This window comes from Pteropus medius, unplaced genomic scaffold (assembly GCF_902729225.1).
Source record: "Pteropus medius unplaced genomic scaffold, Ma_sr-lr_union100, whole genome shotgun sequence".
In the NCBI taxonomy this organism is placed as follows: Eukaryota; Metazoa; Chordata; class Mammalia; order Chiroptera; family Pteropodidae; genus Pteropus; species Pteropus medius.
In genome coordinates, this window is record NW_024342648.1 from 1,348,520 (window position 1) to 1,366,652 (window position 18,133).

At 42.5% G+C, this 18,133-nt stretch overlaps 1 protein-coding gene and 1 long non-coding RNA gene across 39 annotated transcripts in view; one reads left to right on the plus strand and one right to left on the minus strand.

Annotated features, from left to right (window-relative positions):
* The window catches only part of F8 (coagulation factor VIII), a 108,216-nt gene that overhangs the window by 9,956 nt on the left and 80,127 nt on the right, over nucleotides 1-18,133 (minus strand). Inside the window, exons 15-22 of the mRNA XM_039867016.1 lie at nucleotides 14,302-14,455; nucleotides 12,681-12,893; nucleotides 12,166-12,394; nucleotides 11,784-11,966; nucleotides 10,344-10,460; nucleotides 9,647-9,718; nucleotides 8,463-8,548; nucleotides 5,573-5,728 (exon numbers count right to left, since the gene is read on the minus strand). Coding sequence (XP_039722950.1) covers nucleotides 5,573-5,728; nucleotides 8,463-8,548; nucleotides 9,647-9,718; nucleotides 10,344-10,460; nucleotides 11,784-11,966; nucleotides 12,166-12,394; nucleotides 12,681-12,893; nucleotides 14,302-14,455 — 1,210 coding nt within the window. The remainder of the gene's footprint in view (nucleotides 1-5,572; nucleotides 5,729-8,462; nucleotides 8,549-9,646; nucleotides 9,719-10,343; nucleotides 10,461-11,783; nucleotides 11,967-12,165; nucleotides 12,395-12,680; nucleotides 12,894-14,301; nucleotides 14,456-18,133) is intronic.
* LOC120605923 (uncharacterized) overlaps nucleotides 7-18,133 on the plus strand; it is an 88,326-nt gene continuing 70,199 nt past the window's right edge. For 22 of the 38 annotated variants that reach the window (XR_005653759.1, XR_005653760.1, XR_005653773.1 and 19 more), the window contains exons 1-9: nucleotides 7-1,404; nucleotides 1,520-1,644; nucleotides 6,926-7,095; nucleotides 7,368-7,535; nucleotides 8,166-8,236; nucleotides 9,894-9,943; nucleotides 11,835-12,134; nucleotides 12,219-12,417; nucleotides 14,380-14,498. This is a non-coding gene — a long non-coding RNA (uncharacterized LOC120605923). Of the gene's footprint in view, nucleotides 1,645-3,618; nucleotides 3,766-6,925; nucleotides 7,096-7,367; nucleotides 7,536-8,165; nucleotides 8,237-9,893; nucleotides 9,944-11,834; nucleotides 12,135-12,218; nucleotides 12,418-14,245; nucleotides 14,499-18,133 lie in introns of all 38 variants that reach the window. The other 16 variants (XR_005653777.1, XR_005653762.1, XR_005653785.1 and 13 more) reach the window with 14 other exon arrangements.

Here is an 18,133-nt window from a genome sequence, read left to right on the forward strand (position 1 = left end):
GTGCTGCTGCTGCTGCTCCTGCAGCCGCCGCCCGCCAAGCTCCTGCCGGAGCACGCCCACACCCTGGAGAAGTACTCCTGGGAGGCTTTCGACAGCCACGGGCAGGAGAGCAGTGCCCAGCTTCCCGAGGATCTCTTCCTGCTGCTCCAGTCCCTGGTCATGGCCACCCACGAGAAGGACACGGAAGCCGTCAAGTCGCTGCAGGTGGAGATGTGGCCACTGTTGAGTGCCGAGCAGAACCACCTCCTCCACCTCGTTCTGCAGGAGACCATCTCCCCCTCGGGAGAGGGGATCTGACGAATCACATCGACCCAGTGACTTTTTGCCTGTTACCAGACCTCGACGCATCGCCTTTGCTTTTGGAAGGACATAAAAGACATCTATCGATCTCAGCGCTTCTACCCTTGTTTGCTTCTTTGTCTTGCCACCTCTGGAATTTAGTCGACTGACAGTTACTCGTATCCCAAAGACTTATCTCCAAAATAGTAGGGGAAAACAACAACGCGGGACAGTGACTCTTCCCCCAAACTGCAGCATAAGAATGAGAATCGTTTTATCCCTTTCCTTCCACCCAACACACCCCCTGCCATGCCCCCCCCCATCTTTGTTTCATAGTCAGGGTTTTATTTTGCACAGCTCTGTCTAAATACTTAAGCTATGTTTGTTTGTTTGTTTAAATCGTGGCTAATTTCGTGGCATCACCCAGTTTCTCCTTTGTGAGATTCCGGTGGGCATCGTTTGATTCCATCATTGCTGTCAGAGCCCCAAGTTCTTGATAAAGCCCTCACCATCCTAACTTGTGTTTTAGATTTACTTCATCTGTAAAATGGGAATAACTCATCTACTTTTCAGGAGGCAGAAAGCAGAAAGATTGTTCTCTTTCAGTTCCAAGCTGTGTTCATTCCTTTAAAATTGACAGTGTGCGTAGTTTGCGACCCACCAGACAGTGGTCATCTGGGATGTGTTCCTTATTCAAATAGCAGCATTGCAAACGTGTCTGGTGCAAGGTTGGGTCGCGGGGAGGGCGATGGGGTGACCGACAAGTGAGTCGGGCGGGCGTGCATTGGAATTCACATTTCCCATTCTATCCTGAGAGGCACTCATAATCCACATGGCCACTTTTATTTGTAGTAGGGATCTTTCTGCAACTCTTACTTAAATATGTAAAATCAGCATTTTTTTTTGTGGTGTGTGATCATGTATATGCAAGACAGCGTCGCTCCCCAAAAGCAGGGTGGCGTTCCATTTTAAAACAGTAAATTTCCAAGTGTTACATGCAAACCGACTTAGCTGTTCTTAAAATTCAATTTTTTTTTTTACAGTGTAGAATCTCATTCTCAATCATTCAGCTTTGGAAAAATGCATCCTTTAGGCTGAAGTTGTATACTGTCGTAATATTTGGGGGTGAGATTTCTGTTTTGCCCTTTTTGGGGGGTATGTGGATGGTTTTCACTGTGAGTTTAGTGCCTCAAAATGGGTGGGACTTTAAAAGTATTCTTTTCTACTTCTATTTCAACAGTGTGGAAGCCGTAGGTAAGGAACTACAGGATACGCCCATCTGAGACAGATTGAGCCACTGTTCCTGTGCTCTCACTTGGCTGCTAGGAAGGGTCCTAAAAGCTAGTTCAATTTATTGCATAAGTGGTAAGTGCGCATGCTCCGTTGTGCCTTTGCTTTTTCTGATACGCTTTCAAACTGAGCTGCAGCCTGGCTGGCTGCGTAATTGTGTCATGACACGAATGCTTAGGAGTTATGTGACTGGTGATAGTATTTGGATTTGGGCTTTAAAAAGTCCTCCTTAGGCCTCTGGTCTAAACTCATTGCATCGATGAGGTGGGGGCAGGGATTACCAGAGAGCCAGGTATAATTTCTGGAAACGTTAAAGGTTGTTTTCCATTTGCCATTGGCTCATTTATGTACGTCCCTCAGAAAGTTCATAGCACGGACAGCTGGGCCAGGGCCAGATTTCAGTGGTTTTGACAGTTCTCTTGCTCCATATCAACTTAACATTAAAATTAACAGTGTTCTCTAACATGACCAAAGGTACATATTAAAGGCCATGAGCAGTGTTCTTTTTAACTTGCAAAATCAGTGGGAGAGATCAGCCTTGAAAGGTTCACTGACAATTCAAAAGTAACATTTAGAACATTATAAACTTGGAAATGCTGGCTGTGAAGGACTGATCCTTCAAGGGCTTTGGGATTCCCCTTATCCCCTTTATGATGAGAAATATTGCTTATGAAAAATAATTTGCGAATGATACAAAGATGGGAAAACATTTGAGATGCACTGCAGTAGAGGAAGATTACTAAGATTGAAATTCACAAATTAGGCAGGCTCAGGGGTGTCAGGGTTTGGTTAATATCGGCTCTTTAGGTGTCTCTACTGCGAGTAGACTGGACCACCAGTCTGCAGACTTGTGCTGTCAAAGGACCAGATGGAAATATTTTCGTCTTTTCAGTCCAGAAATGGTATATGTTGCATAGTTTCCTTTGTTTTTGCAACTTTAAACATGTAAAAGCCATTCTTAACTCAGTTCATACGAAAGCAGGGTGTAGTACAAATCCATGAGCTCTCATTTGCCCCCACCCCTTGCTAGAACCTAGAACATAGTATAGGTGACCTTGAACTGTGTCGCTTTACTGACACTCAGATTTTTTCAGTTGACCTATGCAGTTCAAAGCCACGTTGTTCTAGGGTCAGCTGCTGATTGGGAATCCACATATGCAGAGGGCCTTCTTAAATTATGAGTGGATTTTCAACTGCTTGGGCCATGGGTACCCCAGCTCCCGAGTTGTTCCAGGGGCAACTGTAGTTATGCAGTAACTTAAAGGAATGACCCTTAGGAGAGTACTTAAGAACTCTTTTATCGTTATCATTGAACAAGAAAGATTGAAAATCAATGAACTAGTCATTCAATAACTGCAGATTCTAGGGAACAAAGTACACCAGAAAAAAAATTGAAAGAACCTTTAAAGTTTTGAACAGAAATTAATGAATTAGAAAACACCACCTTCAAATCTACGTTCGATTTTAAGACAAAGAGTTGATTCTTTGAATATCCAGTAGAATAGACAAGCACTCGCTAACTCTGATAAAGGGGTAAAAAGAGATTGTGTGTGTGTAGATACAGATATATAGATGATAAGGGAGTTAGAACTCAAATATACACATTTACAGCAGTTAACTACAGGTAGCAAAATCGCACGTTCTCCACATCGAGGCCTGTCCCCCCTAACCTCCCCCTATTGTTTCCCAGAGCTAGTTCTTAAACATTTGCTAGCACATCATTGAATGTAAGTATAGTTTGATAGTAGGAAAGAAGAAATGAGATCCTATCGAAGATACTCAAAAAACGTTTGATGAAATTCTGCAGCCGTTCCATGTAAAGTAAGAATAGAAGGAAACTTTTAAAATGCGATAAAAAGTATTTGTTTGAAACTTACAGTGAACATTAAACAGTGACATGTGAGCTCCATCCGCATTAAAGTCAGGAACAAGATAGGCTGATTTGTCTCATGTTTATGCATATATGTCTGTATGTGTGCCTGTGTCTCCGTGCATGTGTATTGATCATCATAAAAACATTTAGGGTGATTGCTATTTCCTGTTTATCAGGTTCTGCCAGCCAGCGTAGTGTCATCAATGTAATGGACCGGTACGGTGTTGTGTGGGGTAGCAAGATGTTTGGAGTCCCTTGGGTCTACAGTTACATTATGACAAAGAATAAGGAAGCTGGCATCACCCTGAAGTCCGAACAGTAAAGTTAATATTACTACTCTCGTTCCTACTTCATAAATGCAAATATATTCTGATTTTGCTCATCAATGGGAATGAAGGAAAAAGCATTTTCCAGGTCTACGTCAGGTGCCTGGGTCTGTGTTAATCTGTTCCAGAGCAGACACCACGTCTGGAATTGCAGTTTTCGCCATCACAGCCTAATTATATTTGTGATGATCTGTCATCTTTCCCTGATTTGTCTGGTTTTTGTAGTGGCCAAACAGGGGCCCTAGTCACCTTCTAGGTGTGGTCACTGAAAGACTCTTACGCAGAGAAGGGATGACTGCTTCAGAGACTGGAGACAGTTGCTTCCTTAGGCAGAGGAGCTCAGGGGAATTTGGAGGTTTGCAGTCCCCAGCCTCATCCGTGCCTGCTTAAATGTACCCAGCCCAGGTCTCAGAGCTTCATTCCTTTCCAGCGGCGCCCTTTCCCTAGCACAATAGACCTGGTGGGGTTATTTGCGACAACCCGGATGGACCTGGAGGGTATTATGCTAAGTGAAGTGTCAGATGAGGAAAACAAATACCATATAATCTCACATGTGGAATCTAAAGAACAAAATAAGCGAACAAACAAAACAGAAACAGACTCATAGACACAGAACAGACTGATGGTTGGCCAGATGGGGGAGGGGAGTTAGGTGGGGGCTGGGTGAAAAAGGGGAAGGGATTAAGAATAAGAAGTACAAATTGGCAATTACAAAATAGCCACGGGGATGCGAGGTACAGCATAGGGAATACAGTCGGTAACGTAGTAACTCAGCGATAGTAGCTGGAAAAGGTAGAGAAGGCCACGTTGAGGGGAGCAGTGGCCTTCAGTGCGGAGATACAGCTAAACCTTCCATAAGGAGGGAGCCAGGAGAAGGCATGCCTGATTTTACTCTCCTCCCTTCCTCTAATTTCTTGCCAGTGATCTCTGTTGGTGAAACCCAACCAAGAGCCGGAAATAAGGTGGCCTGTAAAGGTCAGGCTCACAGGACAAGGGTAGTGCAGGGAAGCAGGAGAATAGATCTGAACGGGCTAACAGAAGTTTCCTTGCACTGGGCCATCTGAGGACTTTGACCTTTATTCTGAAGACCAAAGGGAGACATTGAAAGGTTTTTGGCAGAGAAACGATGAGATGATTATTCTGAAAAAGACGTGTAGCTTTTATTAGAGAAGAGACTAGTTAGGAATGTAACACAAGGTCAGGTGTGAGGCGATGGGGCCTTGGGCTATAGTGACAGCAGTAGAAATGAAACAGGAGACGTGAGAGGTGGTACAAAGAAAGAATTGGCGGGATCTGTGGATCACATCGCCAGGGGGAGTAAAAATGAGGGGAGAGCAGATGATGATGCTAAGGTTTTAAGCCTGTTTAATTAGGGGCCTTTGAGCTCACCCCCAGAGAATTCATCATTTCCCAAGGTGTGGAAGACGCATATCTTCATCTCCATTCACAGTTTTGCCCCGAAACTCAGTCCTTACATCACCTGCCTGCTGAGCATTCAACCTGATTGCCCGGCTGTCAACTCGAACTTAGAATACCGGTAAGCAAATTCACAGTCTCATCAATACGCCCAGCCCTGAATCACATGTTTCTGTCAGTAAAGCATCTCTTCATTTCCATTATCTATGAGATCCTGACACTACCACTTTTTCGTCTGTATAGCCATAATCACTTCTATTACCTGTAAGTGGAAAACTGCTTTGTGGAGTTAAGTTTGTAGATGCTAGGAGCATTTGTCCCACATCTGGACTCTGTCAGAAGCTCTTTAAAAGATTCATGCATTCTCTTGAAAGGGCTAATTACATACCATTAAGGTCCCAGTGGAATTCCCTCGATAACTCTGCCACTTCTTTCCATCAAGACTATACATGATGATAAACTGGGAGATGTAGAGGCTGGAGAACTTCTGACGGGCACCCTGGGTCAGGATGCTGTGTATAATCATTGGTGCCAACAGGTCCACCTGCCAATGGAAACAGTATTTTAAATGCATGTACCTCCTTCTGAAATTAATTATCGGCCTAAGGAGAACCTGGGTTGGCACAGATATGCCCCCCATTACCCTAGACGGGCAGGTGAAGCAGAAACCAGTGTTGAAATGTGGGCGTGCGTGAAGCTGTGCGGTATATGATGGAAGCGAGTAGATAAAGTGCCTATCGAAATCCCGGCCTACGTCCTGGAGAACCAGAACACTTCGAAATCACTGAGCCCCCATTTCCTCTACACACATCCTTTGTGCTGCACGCAAGGACCCGCATAGCCTAGTGCTTTGCCCACACCTCGGCCTTGCCAAAGCCAGTTTCATCCCTTCTCCCCAGACCAGCCCCCATCCTAATGCCGCTGTCTGTGATACGCCGCTACCCCTCCTTCAAATATTAGTTCAGGGCCGATTTCTCCTGCTCAGCCTTTCCTCACTCTCCCAGATTTACTTCTGCCGCTTCCATGCTTCTACTTCACATTGTGTAACTTCACTGTAACAAGCAAGTGCACCTTATCATAAAAGTTTCTTTGCGTATCTGTCTTCCCTCATTAGAGTGAGATCCTTAAGGCAGTGAATCTGTGTGAGTCACCTAACTTCTGTTTCAACCTCTTTATCTGTAAAGCGGCGATAATGATATTTATCTCAAAGGGCTACCAGAAAGATTAAAGAGATAATAGGTGCAGTGTGCTGACTTCAGTGCCTGGCACATACTGACTTAATAAATGTTAGTGTTTGTATTCTCACCAGCCCCAGCATCTAACAGGGCATCTGGTATAATGCCGATGGTTGGCAGATGTTTAGGAATGAATGAGTGAATGATGGCAGGAAGCATGCAAGCATGACAGTGGAGTGTCTCCTATGGAATTGCGGCCTCAGCCGTCCTGACAAGCACATCAAGCCCCTTTTCACAGATGCCTGGCACACTCGGATGGGACTGATCACGACTCTTTTGCTTAAGGACTGAAGGACTGTCCCTTTCAGTGACAACAAGTTCCATCCATCTACACACTCGTTTATTCAAAGAATAGATTTTTTTTTGCACTCGTGCTGTGGCAAGCCCTGTTCTAGTTACTGGGAATACAGTAGTGACCAAGAAAAAAAAGCCCTGTCTTCATGGAACTTTAATTTGAATTGGAGAAACAGATTGTATATCATATGTATATTTTTCTTTGTTTACAGCACCAAGTAGTGATAAGTGCAGGAGAAAAATGGAGCAAAGTAACAGGACAGAGAGTGGCAAGGTCTTCGGAAGCTACAGCGCTGTCTTTTCCCAAATTAGATGTTATTTCCAACTGAAGACACTTCCTTTTTCCCCTTGGTTTCATGGCATAAACAACCGAAAGTTCCAGGTACAGAAATCATGACTTTTGTTGAATTGACTTATACTGTTTCTTCCTGTAGCATATATGAAGGGTCTTTCTGGACCACTGACTATTTGTATCTCCTAGTAGTTTTAATAAAGCCTGACCATGATTTTGCTAAAATATGAAAAAGTTTACTGATCAAGTAACAAGGGTGCTGCGATGTGGCTGTCTGCAAGCCGATGTGGCATCGACAGACGTGTCACTTATCGGTGAGCCAGTGTATTTTTCCTGATTCCTATTCGTTATTTTAACCTCAGGAAAAGTAGAAGAACAAATGCAACTTCACAGAGGGGAAAGTACGTAGGGGAATGTCCTTGGCCAGCTCCGAAGGGGGAGGAGAAAGCTGACGAGCTCCGAGAACTGAACTGGATGGAGCTCGGGGAAGAAGGTGGAGAGGCGCGTGCGCATTGAGCCCTTTCGAGCCTGTGAGTACTGGATATGGGGGGCACGTCAAGTAGGTTAGCGCAAAGCTGGAAGCAGAGAAGTTTCCTCCCTTTTCTTGTTTGGGCTCTAGAGGGAACCTACCCTTGTGGTTAGGCAGAGGGGCTGAGGTGGCACTTCCGAGCTGCCCTCAGCCCTCACGTGGCATGGAAGGGACCAGCAGTGCCCATAGGTATGCCCTCAAAGGGGTCACAGTCCTGACTGATCACATGTCGACCTGATAATACTTTTGGATATGTGGGGTTAAATAGAATGTATTGTTAAAATGAATTTCACATGTTTCATTCACAACGTGGCTACTGGGAATGTAAAATTGCGCGTGGTTTGCATTTGTGGTTCGCATTATATTTCTGTCGGACGGTGCCTCTTTAGAGGGAATTGGAAAGTGAGAAAAATCTGAAAGACTGTCATTTAAAAACGAACTGAGTTAACCCAAAGACGCTTTCAGTTCTCGGCTCCAAGTTAGTTTGCAAGATTGGAATAACTTCAGTAGGTGTTTCCTGCCATGCAGCGGCATAGAATTAGTCAAGAAGACGGATTTAAATTTATAAAATAAAGCCACATTTTCTTGGCTCGTGTGGTGGGAGATTGACCTATTTGTCTTTGTGTTAAAGGGACTGGAGGACTCAAGGACACCTGTGTGGTCGGAGGCATCTGATTATGGAATACACAACCTTGGGAGGTGGTGAGTTCAATGTTGTAGGAAATACTCAAATGATTTAATCCCAGTAGAAAGACCAAAAACACATCAACGGAACACATCAGAGTGTGCAGTTCTACTCCCGAGGTCTTTCCTCGTCTGGTACCTGGAGTTTGATGGAAATGACTTCAGTCAGTATAAGAGGGATGCACAGAGCTGTGAGCTTGCAACAGGAATGCGTGATGCAGTGCAGTGTGCTGCGTTTTCTAACCTTGATCCAGGAAAAGGGATCCTTGGTGCTCCAGGCATTGACCGATCCGGAATAATGAAGTCTGGCCAGCTTTGGGGCCCACTGTCCTTTGCCCAAGAAAAGGGAGAAAGAGTAGATTCAGCCGGGTTGGGTCTAGACACTTGGGAATAAAATTACTCTCTTGAGAAAGGTTAATCCTAGCTGTGAAGAAGGATAAAGCACAGGAGTATCAATGACTGTTTTCCTTGTCCATTTTATTTCCTAAAATTTAATAATTTTGTTGACCATTAGCACCTTTAATTTGCTGATACTGGAATGTGTTACCAGCGCTACCAAATAATATAATTATTTCTTTATTACACAAGGGATGTTCATTGTGGAAACATCAGCGAATGAAAACTAAAACATAAGTAAAAATAAAAAGTAAAGAAAAAACGTCATTTTTCCATCCAGAGAAAAATAGTACTATTTTGATATGTAACTCTCAAGCCCCTTTTTAAAGGGAATTCTTTTCCCTTCTAAAACAGGGAGGGGTTGGCCAGCTTTTTCTCTGTAGAGAGTCAAATAGTAAATAAATTTAGCTTTGCAGTTCATCTGGGCTCTATGGTAACTACTTAGCTGCTGTTGGCAGAGTGATTATAAACGAACGGACGTGGCTCTGTGCCAACATAAGATTTTATTTACGGATACCGAAATTTGAACTTCATATACTTTTCACGTGTCATGAGATATTTTTCTTCTTCTGTTTCTTCCCAACCATTTAAAAATGGAAAAATGGTTCTTAGCTCGAGGGCCCTGTGAAAACAGGTGGCAGGTGGCAGGCTGGATTTGGCCCATAGGCTGTAGTTTGCAGGCAGGCCCTCCCTCGAAAACAGTATTGGAGAAACTGTATAGCCTAGTCAGGCTTAAGTGTCACTGCTCAGAGAAAACCGTAGCTTCTTGTTGCAGTGAAGAGAAGAGACTCAAAGGGAACAGTACTGAAGGCAGACAGGACATTTAAGGGGGAAGTGGCCTTACCCAGATGAGAAGCGACAGTGGCCTGAATTAAGATGGGCATAGTGGGAAATGAAGAAAAAGTAGATTTGGGAAGCATCTATGGAGTAGAACTAATAGAAGCGTGGAGAGGGACTGGTTATGTGAATCTCCCCAAATAGAAGTAGAAAAGCTATAAGTCCAGTTCTTGGAGAGAAAGTAATAGTATTTACCATATTGTCCTGAAGCTGTAATCTGAAAATCTCTGATGCGTCCGGAAGCCATTCCCAGTGGAGTCTGACACTCTGAAATCAAACGAGAGGACACAGTAGCTAAAAGTGCAGGAAATTCAGCTTCACAAATGCAAGTCAACGAAAATGGGAGAATACCAACAAATGCTCATAGTTTTTAGTGTTTACTGTGTGCCGACAACTGTACTAAACCTTTTATTGTTCTATCTCATTTAATTTGCCCCAACAGGAAAATGCTGGAACTATTCATTTTGCAGCTGAGGAAAGTCGGGCCCAGGCGTAAGTAGACTAGTGGTTCTCATACTTGTTCGGGGTTAAATCTCAAACTCTTTTCAAGCGATACTTGTAAATTATCTAAGTTATCTTTGGCAATTGGACTGAAATTGACTTTCACAATTTGCTCTTGGAGCGTCACAAAATTGTGAAAATGGAGAGGTATTTTTTGTAGCCCCGGTTTGTTAAATATTTAGAGCTTTGGATTCAAAGTGTTTAAAGCTTGAAGCCTATCTGCCTTCTTCTGAGGTCTCTGATGACTTCTACCGGCAGTGTGCCTTTCAGATTTGATAATGACTCTGAATTCGTATTTACTTCTTGACAAAGTCAATCATTCTAAGAAGGAGAAAAACCGTACAGAGGTGGGCTGGGCACGCGGGGGCCCTGCGCCCGCATTGGCACTCACTCTTGCTGTACACCAGAAAAAGCGTGCTCATCCCAGCCTGCAGGTGTTCCCCAATGAGGCACTCTACTCGCCAGACTCCAGCTTTGGATGGTAGCATTTCCACGGTCTCAAAAACACCTTATCAAAAACAAGAGGAAGAAAAATGATTTCATTTAAAAAAGCGAGCATGCGATACATTGGCTTATGCAGAATATCAAAGGAGATCGGCCTAAGTCAGTCCTACCACTCTGGACCCCTGAAATCCAGAGTGCTTGCTGCGTGACCCCTAGAGTTGGAGGCACTAGACATTGAGCTGTGACAGCCCCTGACCCCTGGGAAATGGGAGAGACGATGAGGGAATGCTCGGCCAGCGGAGACAGGAGGAAGCTAATGCGTTAAGATCATCCTGTACTCTGAGGGTTTTTCGGAGCCAAAGGTGTATTTCTCATCGACCACGTGGGCTCCTTGGGAGAGGGAAGCCAGGGCGTTGCGAGGTCCTCACATATCTAGTCCACTAGGGCCGCCTTCAGGGCCAAAGTAACCTCAGCGGCAAAAAGCTGAGAAATGAGTGACCAGCCACCCGGAGTAAAGCCGGAACCAAGCAGGTCAGGGAGATTTCAAGAGAGAGGGGCCCGAAAGGGAGGCTGTGAAGAGCCCCCAGAAGTTGCCTGCAAGAAGAATCAGCTTTAACTGTCTGCCTGGCACACGCAGGGCGAAGCTGCCTTACGATAGTGGTGCTAGTCCGCTTCCCATGCTGGAGCTCAGAGCTGCATCCAGCAAGGAGGCGTGGATGTGCACGAGGCAGAGGACCTCCCTTTTCCCAGTGCAGCTTCCAGCCTGGCGCACACCCCAGTTGGGGTAGGAGAGCTTGCAGTTAAATCCAGTCCAGAATTGTTATTAATATCTTAGGTGGACATTATAATTTCTGACAAACTATATTTGTAATGTGCAGTGACCACAGGACTGTTTACAGGACTGTTAAGAGTGAGCAGAAAAGTCATCGGGCTTACCAGAATTTTTATGCACAAACGGGGCAAGTTTACTCTCACTGTTAAACCCGTTTTAAAGGGAGAGTGGAGACCTAGAACGAAGTTGTGTTTTGATCAACACTGTGAGTAGAGCTTAGTCAACATACCGGTCACAGACATAAACAAATCCCTCCTTGGGGACCTATTGGCACCATGTGAGATCTGAGATGGAAAAAAGGTCATTCCTCCCCTCACCACCCCCAAGAAAAGTGCCAGTCGATGTCCTTTATAGCACATTATCTGTATCGGAAACGATCGTGTTCTTTTGCTAATTTATTTGTTATCTCTCTGTTGGGCAAAGTCACTTGACAAAGTAAGTTACCCGCGAATGGGGAGTTTGCTTTGTTCAGCCATCCTTTCCCCAGTGCCCAGACCATTTCAAATAAGTGCCCAACCAGCGTAGGTAGAAGGAAGAGCGTAGACGGGCGCGGACCTGGGTAGAGGTTGTAGACTGCCATTTTATACTCTTCTTTTTTCCGTACAGTGAACACGTGTCCGCTGAAATGAACAGAATGGATGTTTTCATTGCTGCCCATGCTGAGCAGGTACCAGCGGGTCCTTTCATCCTGAGCCATTACCAAGCCGGGCAGAGTGTCCATCACATAGCCATTGATTCCTGGAGAAGGAGAACACAGAGGAGGCTGTCAGAATCTATTCTGGGAGTTTCCTTTCCTCCATTCCAGCCAAAATTATCGGTTCCTATGAGGATTCCACTCGCATACATACACTGTCAATACATACAGTGTCTGAGCCTCATTTGGCGTAGTGCGTGCCGCACGTCACAGTGAGTAATATTTGAGGGCGGGATGTATTACCATGGAAGCGATACTTTTCTTTAAAGGTGGGGTCCTCCATTTGGATGTTGCAGGGAGCCCTGCAGTTCCTTTCCACGTTTTCAGTGAAGTACCAGCTCTTGGTCTCATCAAAAATAGTGAAAAACAGAGCAAATTCCTGCACCGTCACTTGTCTCCCGTGGGCAGGGTTCAGCGTGTTAGCGCGACAGATCAGAAGCGGCCCCATCAAGCCTGAGTGCACGTCTCTTTCCTGGGAGGGAAGACGCCCCCGTGGTGAGTGCCCACGCTCTCGCCTATGAACCACAGTGGGTGCCATGTCACCTTCTGTGCCGCTGCAACCCACTCCCGACCTTCCCAGGACAATCCACCCTCTCAGCGGGGCCCAGAGTGATATTTCTAAAACACAAATATGATGCCACCTCCCTTACTTAAAGCCTCCCATTGTGCGTAGGGTCAATACCAAAATTCTAAGCAGACATGGCAGGGACTATTTCTTTTAAACCAGAAAGTGGCCAGCGCAATGTAAACTGCTTTACCAGATCAACATCCGAAAAGTAAGCCCAGGCTTTGCAGTCAAACTCGTCTTTAGTGGGTGCCATGTGATGTTGCACTTTCCAAAAGTAAATTTTGGTTTCGTTAGGCTTGACAAACTTCTTTCTAGGTTCCACTCCTTCCCTCTGATCTTCCTCATAAGAAATAAGGCTGGAATAGAAGGAGTAGGGACGAGAGGCCTGGTTTTTGAAAGTTATCTGCAGAGCAAAAAAAAATGCAAGTATCTTAGGGTTTATAGTCCTAATACTGATGCCTCTTTGATGCGTTTTATCCAAGTTTTAATACCCAGAGGAAGTTGTGCAAAAGATGGATGTTGTTAGAACCCAAACCTAAAGATCTGTAGGGGAAACTCTGGGGAATTTTTGAATTTAAAAAAAAAAAAATTAAGGCATGTGCTCAGAGCTGCAAAGGAGAAAATTCCTAAATGCCCAAAAGCAATTTCAAAGTAAAGTGAAAATGTCACCACAGGGATTTTAAGAGACCATAATCCCGGGAGTGGACACTTCAGGTTCTTCATGACAAATTCCAGGATGAAGGCATCATCTCTAAAAAACACTTGGTTTTCAGATTTGAAAAAATTATACAAGTTTCATAGGACATATGGAAAGTAAAATCAAAATCAAGGCAGAAAAAAGTCACTCACAATCCTGTAATTTGAGATCCTTCTATATCCTTCATGTAAACTATCAATTGGGACACCGAGTGACTACTTTTTGGGAGAAAATAAAACTCCTTTAATTTTTGGCTCACAGTGTACTGAAATGACTTCTAGCTTATAGAAATTACTGATGGATTTAAAAGTTAAATGTTAAGAAATTAAACTGTAAAAGAAAGTTGAAGAAAGTATAGGTGACCATAGGAAAAAAACCTCTGTATAGGGAAGGATTTTTACAAATATAAAAGCTATGAAAGTACCCAAAGGAAAGATCTATGGATTACTTCCTAAAATATCAAACTTGTTTTTGTTTAAAAGCCACTATATATATAAATTTAAGAGACAATAAACTTAAAAAATACTATTCACTAAAATGACCAATGATCATTAGTAAATCAATGATCTATAATATATGAGGTAATATAGATTAATAGAAACACTGCCTCCGAAAATGTCAAATGTGCAAAGGACATGAATAGACAATTCATTACAAGCAGTCTTAAATGTTCACGTACGTTGCACTTTTAGAATTTTGTCTTAGGAAAAGAGTTGTGATTGCAGCATTATTTAAATAGTGTAAAAAAACTACCTAAAAGATCGTTCAACATAAATGGTTAAGTAAACCATAAGTTTATGTAATAGACTATTACACCATCACTTAAAAAAAGATACTTAGGAAGTGTTGTTAATGACATAAGAAATGTTCATGACGTGATATTTAGTAAAAAAAAAAAAAAGTAGAATTATTGTGTAATTTTGTATAATTTTGAATACATAAAGAGAAGACTATATAGGAAAAAGATAACATTCACCAAAATGATAATTATGAGATTATTTTCCAACTTCTTTATTGTCTTTAAAATTTTTCGAAAGTGATAATATATTATTTTTTAGACTCAGAAACAAAAAATATGGAGGATTGTCTTGTAATTACATTGTCCTCAACTCACCATGATATTGTCTTCGACTTCCGCTCTTATACATGGCCCCAAGAGTCCCAAGTGTTCATTGAGTTCTCCACGGTACAGGGGCTGAGTGAAAGAGCCATCAGTGAACTCCTGGAAAACCACCTTCTTGAACTGAGGGACCCCTCCACTCTGAGCCCTGAAGAAAAAAGCAGAGGAAGAGCAAGATCCTCATGGACCAGGTATGTAGAAACATCTCATATTCTTGCCTTCCCTGTATATGAGACACATTTAACAGAATCGATTATTCACTGGAAGTGTGAGGGATTAGAGACAACTTTCAGGTTTCTGATTTGGGCAAATGGTGATGCAGTTCACCGAGACAGGGAACCCCAGGGAAGGAGCAGGTGGGGTGTGCAGTTTTGGACACACGGGACATCTGTGTGAGTTAAACTGGCAAACGCACGGAGGCTGGGAGTTCACGAAAGAGGTCTAGATGAAGATCATCCATATTTAGATGCTATCCAAATCACGTGGGTGGCTCATCAAAGCCAGTCGTCAATTTCGTTATGTCTTCGACAGCTAAGCAACATCCGCATAGTTCGCCACTGCTTCCTCCTCGAAATACTGGCTCCAGGCTTCACTAGTGTGTCAGTTCTAGGAAGGCAGGGGGCTTTCTCTGTTTTGTCCACTGCTGTATTCCCAGCAGTTGGAACAGGGGCCTGGCACATGACAGGTGCTCACAAACTATTTCTTGAGTGTTAAATGGATGTAGGATTTATAAATATTCTAAATATAAGAGAGCCCCAGGGTTCAGTCCTGGGATCGCTTTTCTTTTTGAAAAATCTGTTAAAATCGTGAATTAAAATGATACAGTAAATACATAAAACATAAACGCTTTCGGTAGAAAAATGCAGCCTGCATCCAGAAGACTCACCGTATGTATTGTTCCAGTCACAGCCTCTCCGTCCCCACTAAAGGCAGCTGCCATTCTGATGTTTAGGATAATTATTTCTTTGCTTTTCTTCACAATTGTACTACTTATGTATACATCGCTAAAGAACGTAGTTTAGTTTTGCCCATTTTCGAAGCACGTAAATGGAACCATATGGTATGCGTTCTTTTGTGGCTGGCTTCACTCAGCATCACGGTTGTGAGACTCACCTACGTTGTTGTGTGCAGGTAGCTATAGTTTGTTCATTCCCGTTGCTCTGTGGTATTCCATGGTGTGGATGCACCTCAGTCATGGACGTTCATTCCAGTCGTTTCTAATTTTTGCTGCTCACCCAAAGTCCTGCCATGAACGTTCCTGTACACATCTTTGGGTGAACATGTATATGCATTTTTGTCGGGCACATATTGAGGCGCGGAATTGCTGAGAATGCATGTGTTCAGCTTTGGGAGATACTGCCACACTGCTTGCAAAGCTTCTGTGCCAGTCTCCACTTCCATCAGCAATGGATGCAATCCATTTGATCCAGGTTTTCATAAACACTTGATATTGACTGGTTGCATAGCAATGTGTCTGTGGTTTTATTTTGCATTTCTCTGATCGATAATGAACTTGAGCATCTTCCCTCATGACTAGTAGTAGCTATTTAGATTTCTTCCTTTGTGGAATGCCTATCCAAGCTTGGTTTGTTTGTTTTTCCAGTTTTTCAACTGGATAACCTGCTTTTTTATTGATTCAAAGGAGTATAGTCTTGATATGAGTCTTTTGTTGGCTTTTTTGTGCTATAAACATCTCCTATTCTGTGACTAATATTTTAAGTGTTTTTTCTTAGTTCATAATCTCAATGCTGTGAAATTTATCAAGAAGCCTTCATGGAAAAAAATCCTTCATGGTTACAGCTTTTTGCATCTTGATGTCATTTCACTTTTTCACCCCTAACTCTGAAGTTATTAAGATATTCGCTTATGTTTTTCCTTCTAAAAGATTTACGGTTTTATGTTCACGTTTAGACCTGGAACCCAACATGAGTGGATTTTCGTGTATGGTGTGAGTTAAGGATCTGTTTTTCCATATGGGTATCAAAATTTCCCAGCACCTTTTATTGAAAACTGCTCTTCCACGACACCTTTGTCATAAATCAGGTGTCTTGTATGTGTGAGTCTAGTTTTGGTTGTTCTTTTTCATTGACCTCTTTGTTTACCCCAATGACAGTTACCATGCTGTTGTTATTACTATAGCTTGAAAATAAGTTTCAATATGTTATACAATTCCTTCTACCTCATTTTTCATCTTTAAGAGAGTCTTGGCTATCCTCGGCCCCTTTGCATTTTAAAACTAGCTTGTTGGGTTCTATGAGAGAAAAGACTTGTTGAGATTTTCAGTTGAGTTGTACTGAATCTATAGATCAGTTTGGGGATAATTTACATTTTTACATGTTATGCTTCCCAGTCCATGTACGTGGCACATATTTGCATTTATTTAGGTCTTCTTTAAAGTTTCCCATTAAATTTCCAGTTTTTCCATCGAGGTCTTGAAAAATTTTTGTCATACTTATTTCTAGGCACCTCTGACTGTTTTGTTCCATTGTAAATGGCATGTGCGTTTGACTTCATTTTCTACCTGACTGATGCTATTATATAGATGTATAATTATCTTTGGTATGTTGATTTTGAATTCTACAAATGTGCTAACCTTCTCAGTTAATTCTAATCATTTATTTATAGATATATAACATTTTTTTCTTTGCACCCAGTTCATATCACCTGTAATCAAGGCCCCTTTTGTTTCTCCTTTCCAGCCTTTCTACCTTTTGAATCATTTTATTGCTTAGGTGTGTTGGTTAGCACCTCCAGTACAGTCTTGAATAGAAAGTGGCGATAATGAGGGGTGATAGCTTGTTCTAGATCTGCAAAGGAAAGCCTTCAGTGGGTCAGCATCAAATATGATGCTTCATGGAGACATTTTAACATTTAAAAAATATTATTTATATAAATTGGTTTCAAGTATACAGTACATCGATTAGACATCTATAGTTAAAACGACCCCCCCAGTTGCTGCCTCCCTCCCCCGACCCTCCACCTTGCCATCATATTAATGCTAACTGCATTCCCCATGCCGTGCTCCCCATCTCTGTGACCAACTATCAACTACTAATTTGTACTCGGCGGGCATTCTTGTAGATACTTTCTCGGGATAAGGGAATTCCTTTCTATTGTAATTTTGCTAAAGTTTTAAAATCATGCATGGATGCTAAATTTTAAGTAAACATTCTTTTCATGTAACGAGAAGGTTGTATGTTTGTTCAACTGTGTCTTGTTAATGTGACAGATTACAGTTGTTCAAGAAAAAGTTAAAGCGACCTCGTAATCCAGGGATTACCCCGAGGTATTTGTCTATCCTTGTATCAGGGCCTTTTTTAATTACTGTAGCTTTATAATAACTCCTGATATCTTGCAGCCTCATTCTCTCCTCTTTAAGATTTCTCTCCATATAGCACCGCTTTAGCTACATATCACAAGTTTCAGTACACCATATTTACATTCGCATTTGGTTAAAGATATTTCTAATTTCCATTATAATTTCTTCTTTGACAGATTATTTAGAAGTGTGTTGCTTAATTTCCAGTTAACCTTCTAACTGAGCGAGTGTTTTATTAGAGAACATGTTTTATACGTTTTATGTTTCCAGTCCATTAAATTTGCTTGTTTTGTGTGGCACAGCATATGGTCTACTTTATTAAACGTTCCACGTGAACTTGAAAAAAATGTTAAACCTACAGTTGTCGGGCGTGCTCCATTAATTATGTTCAAAGCTGTATCCTTATTGATGTTTCAGTCTGTTCTTTAAATCAGTTATCTCTAAATATGATCATGGATTTATCTATTTCTCCATTTAATTCTGTCAAGTTCTGCTTTATATATTTTG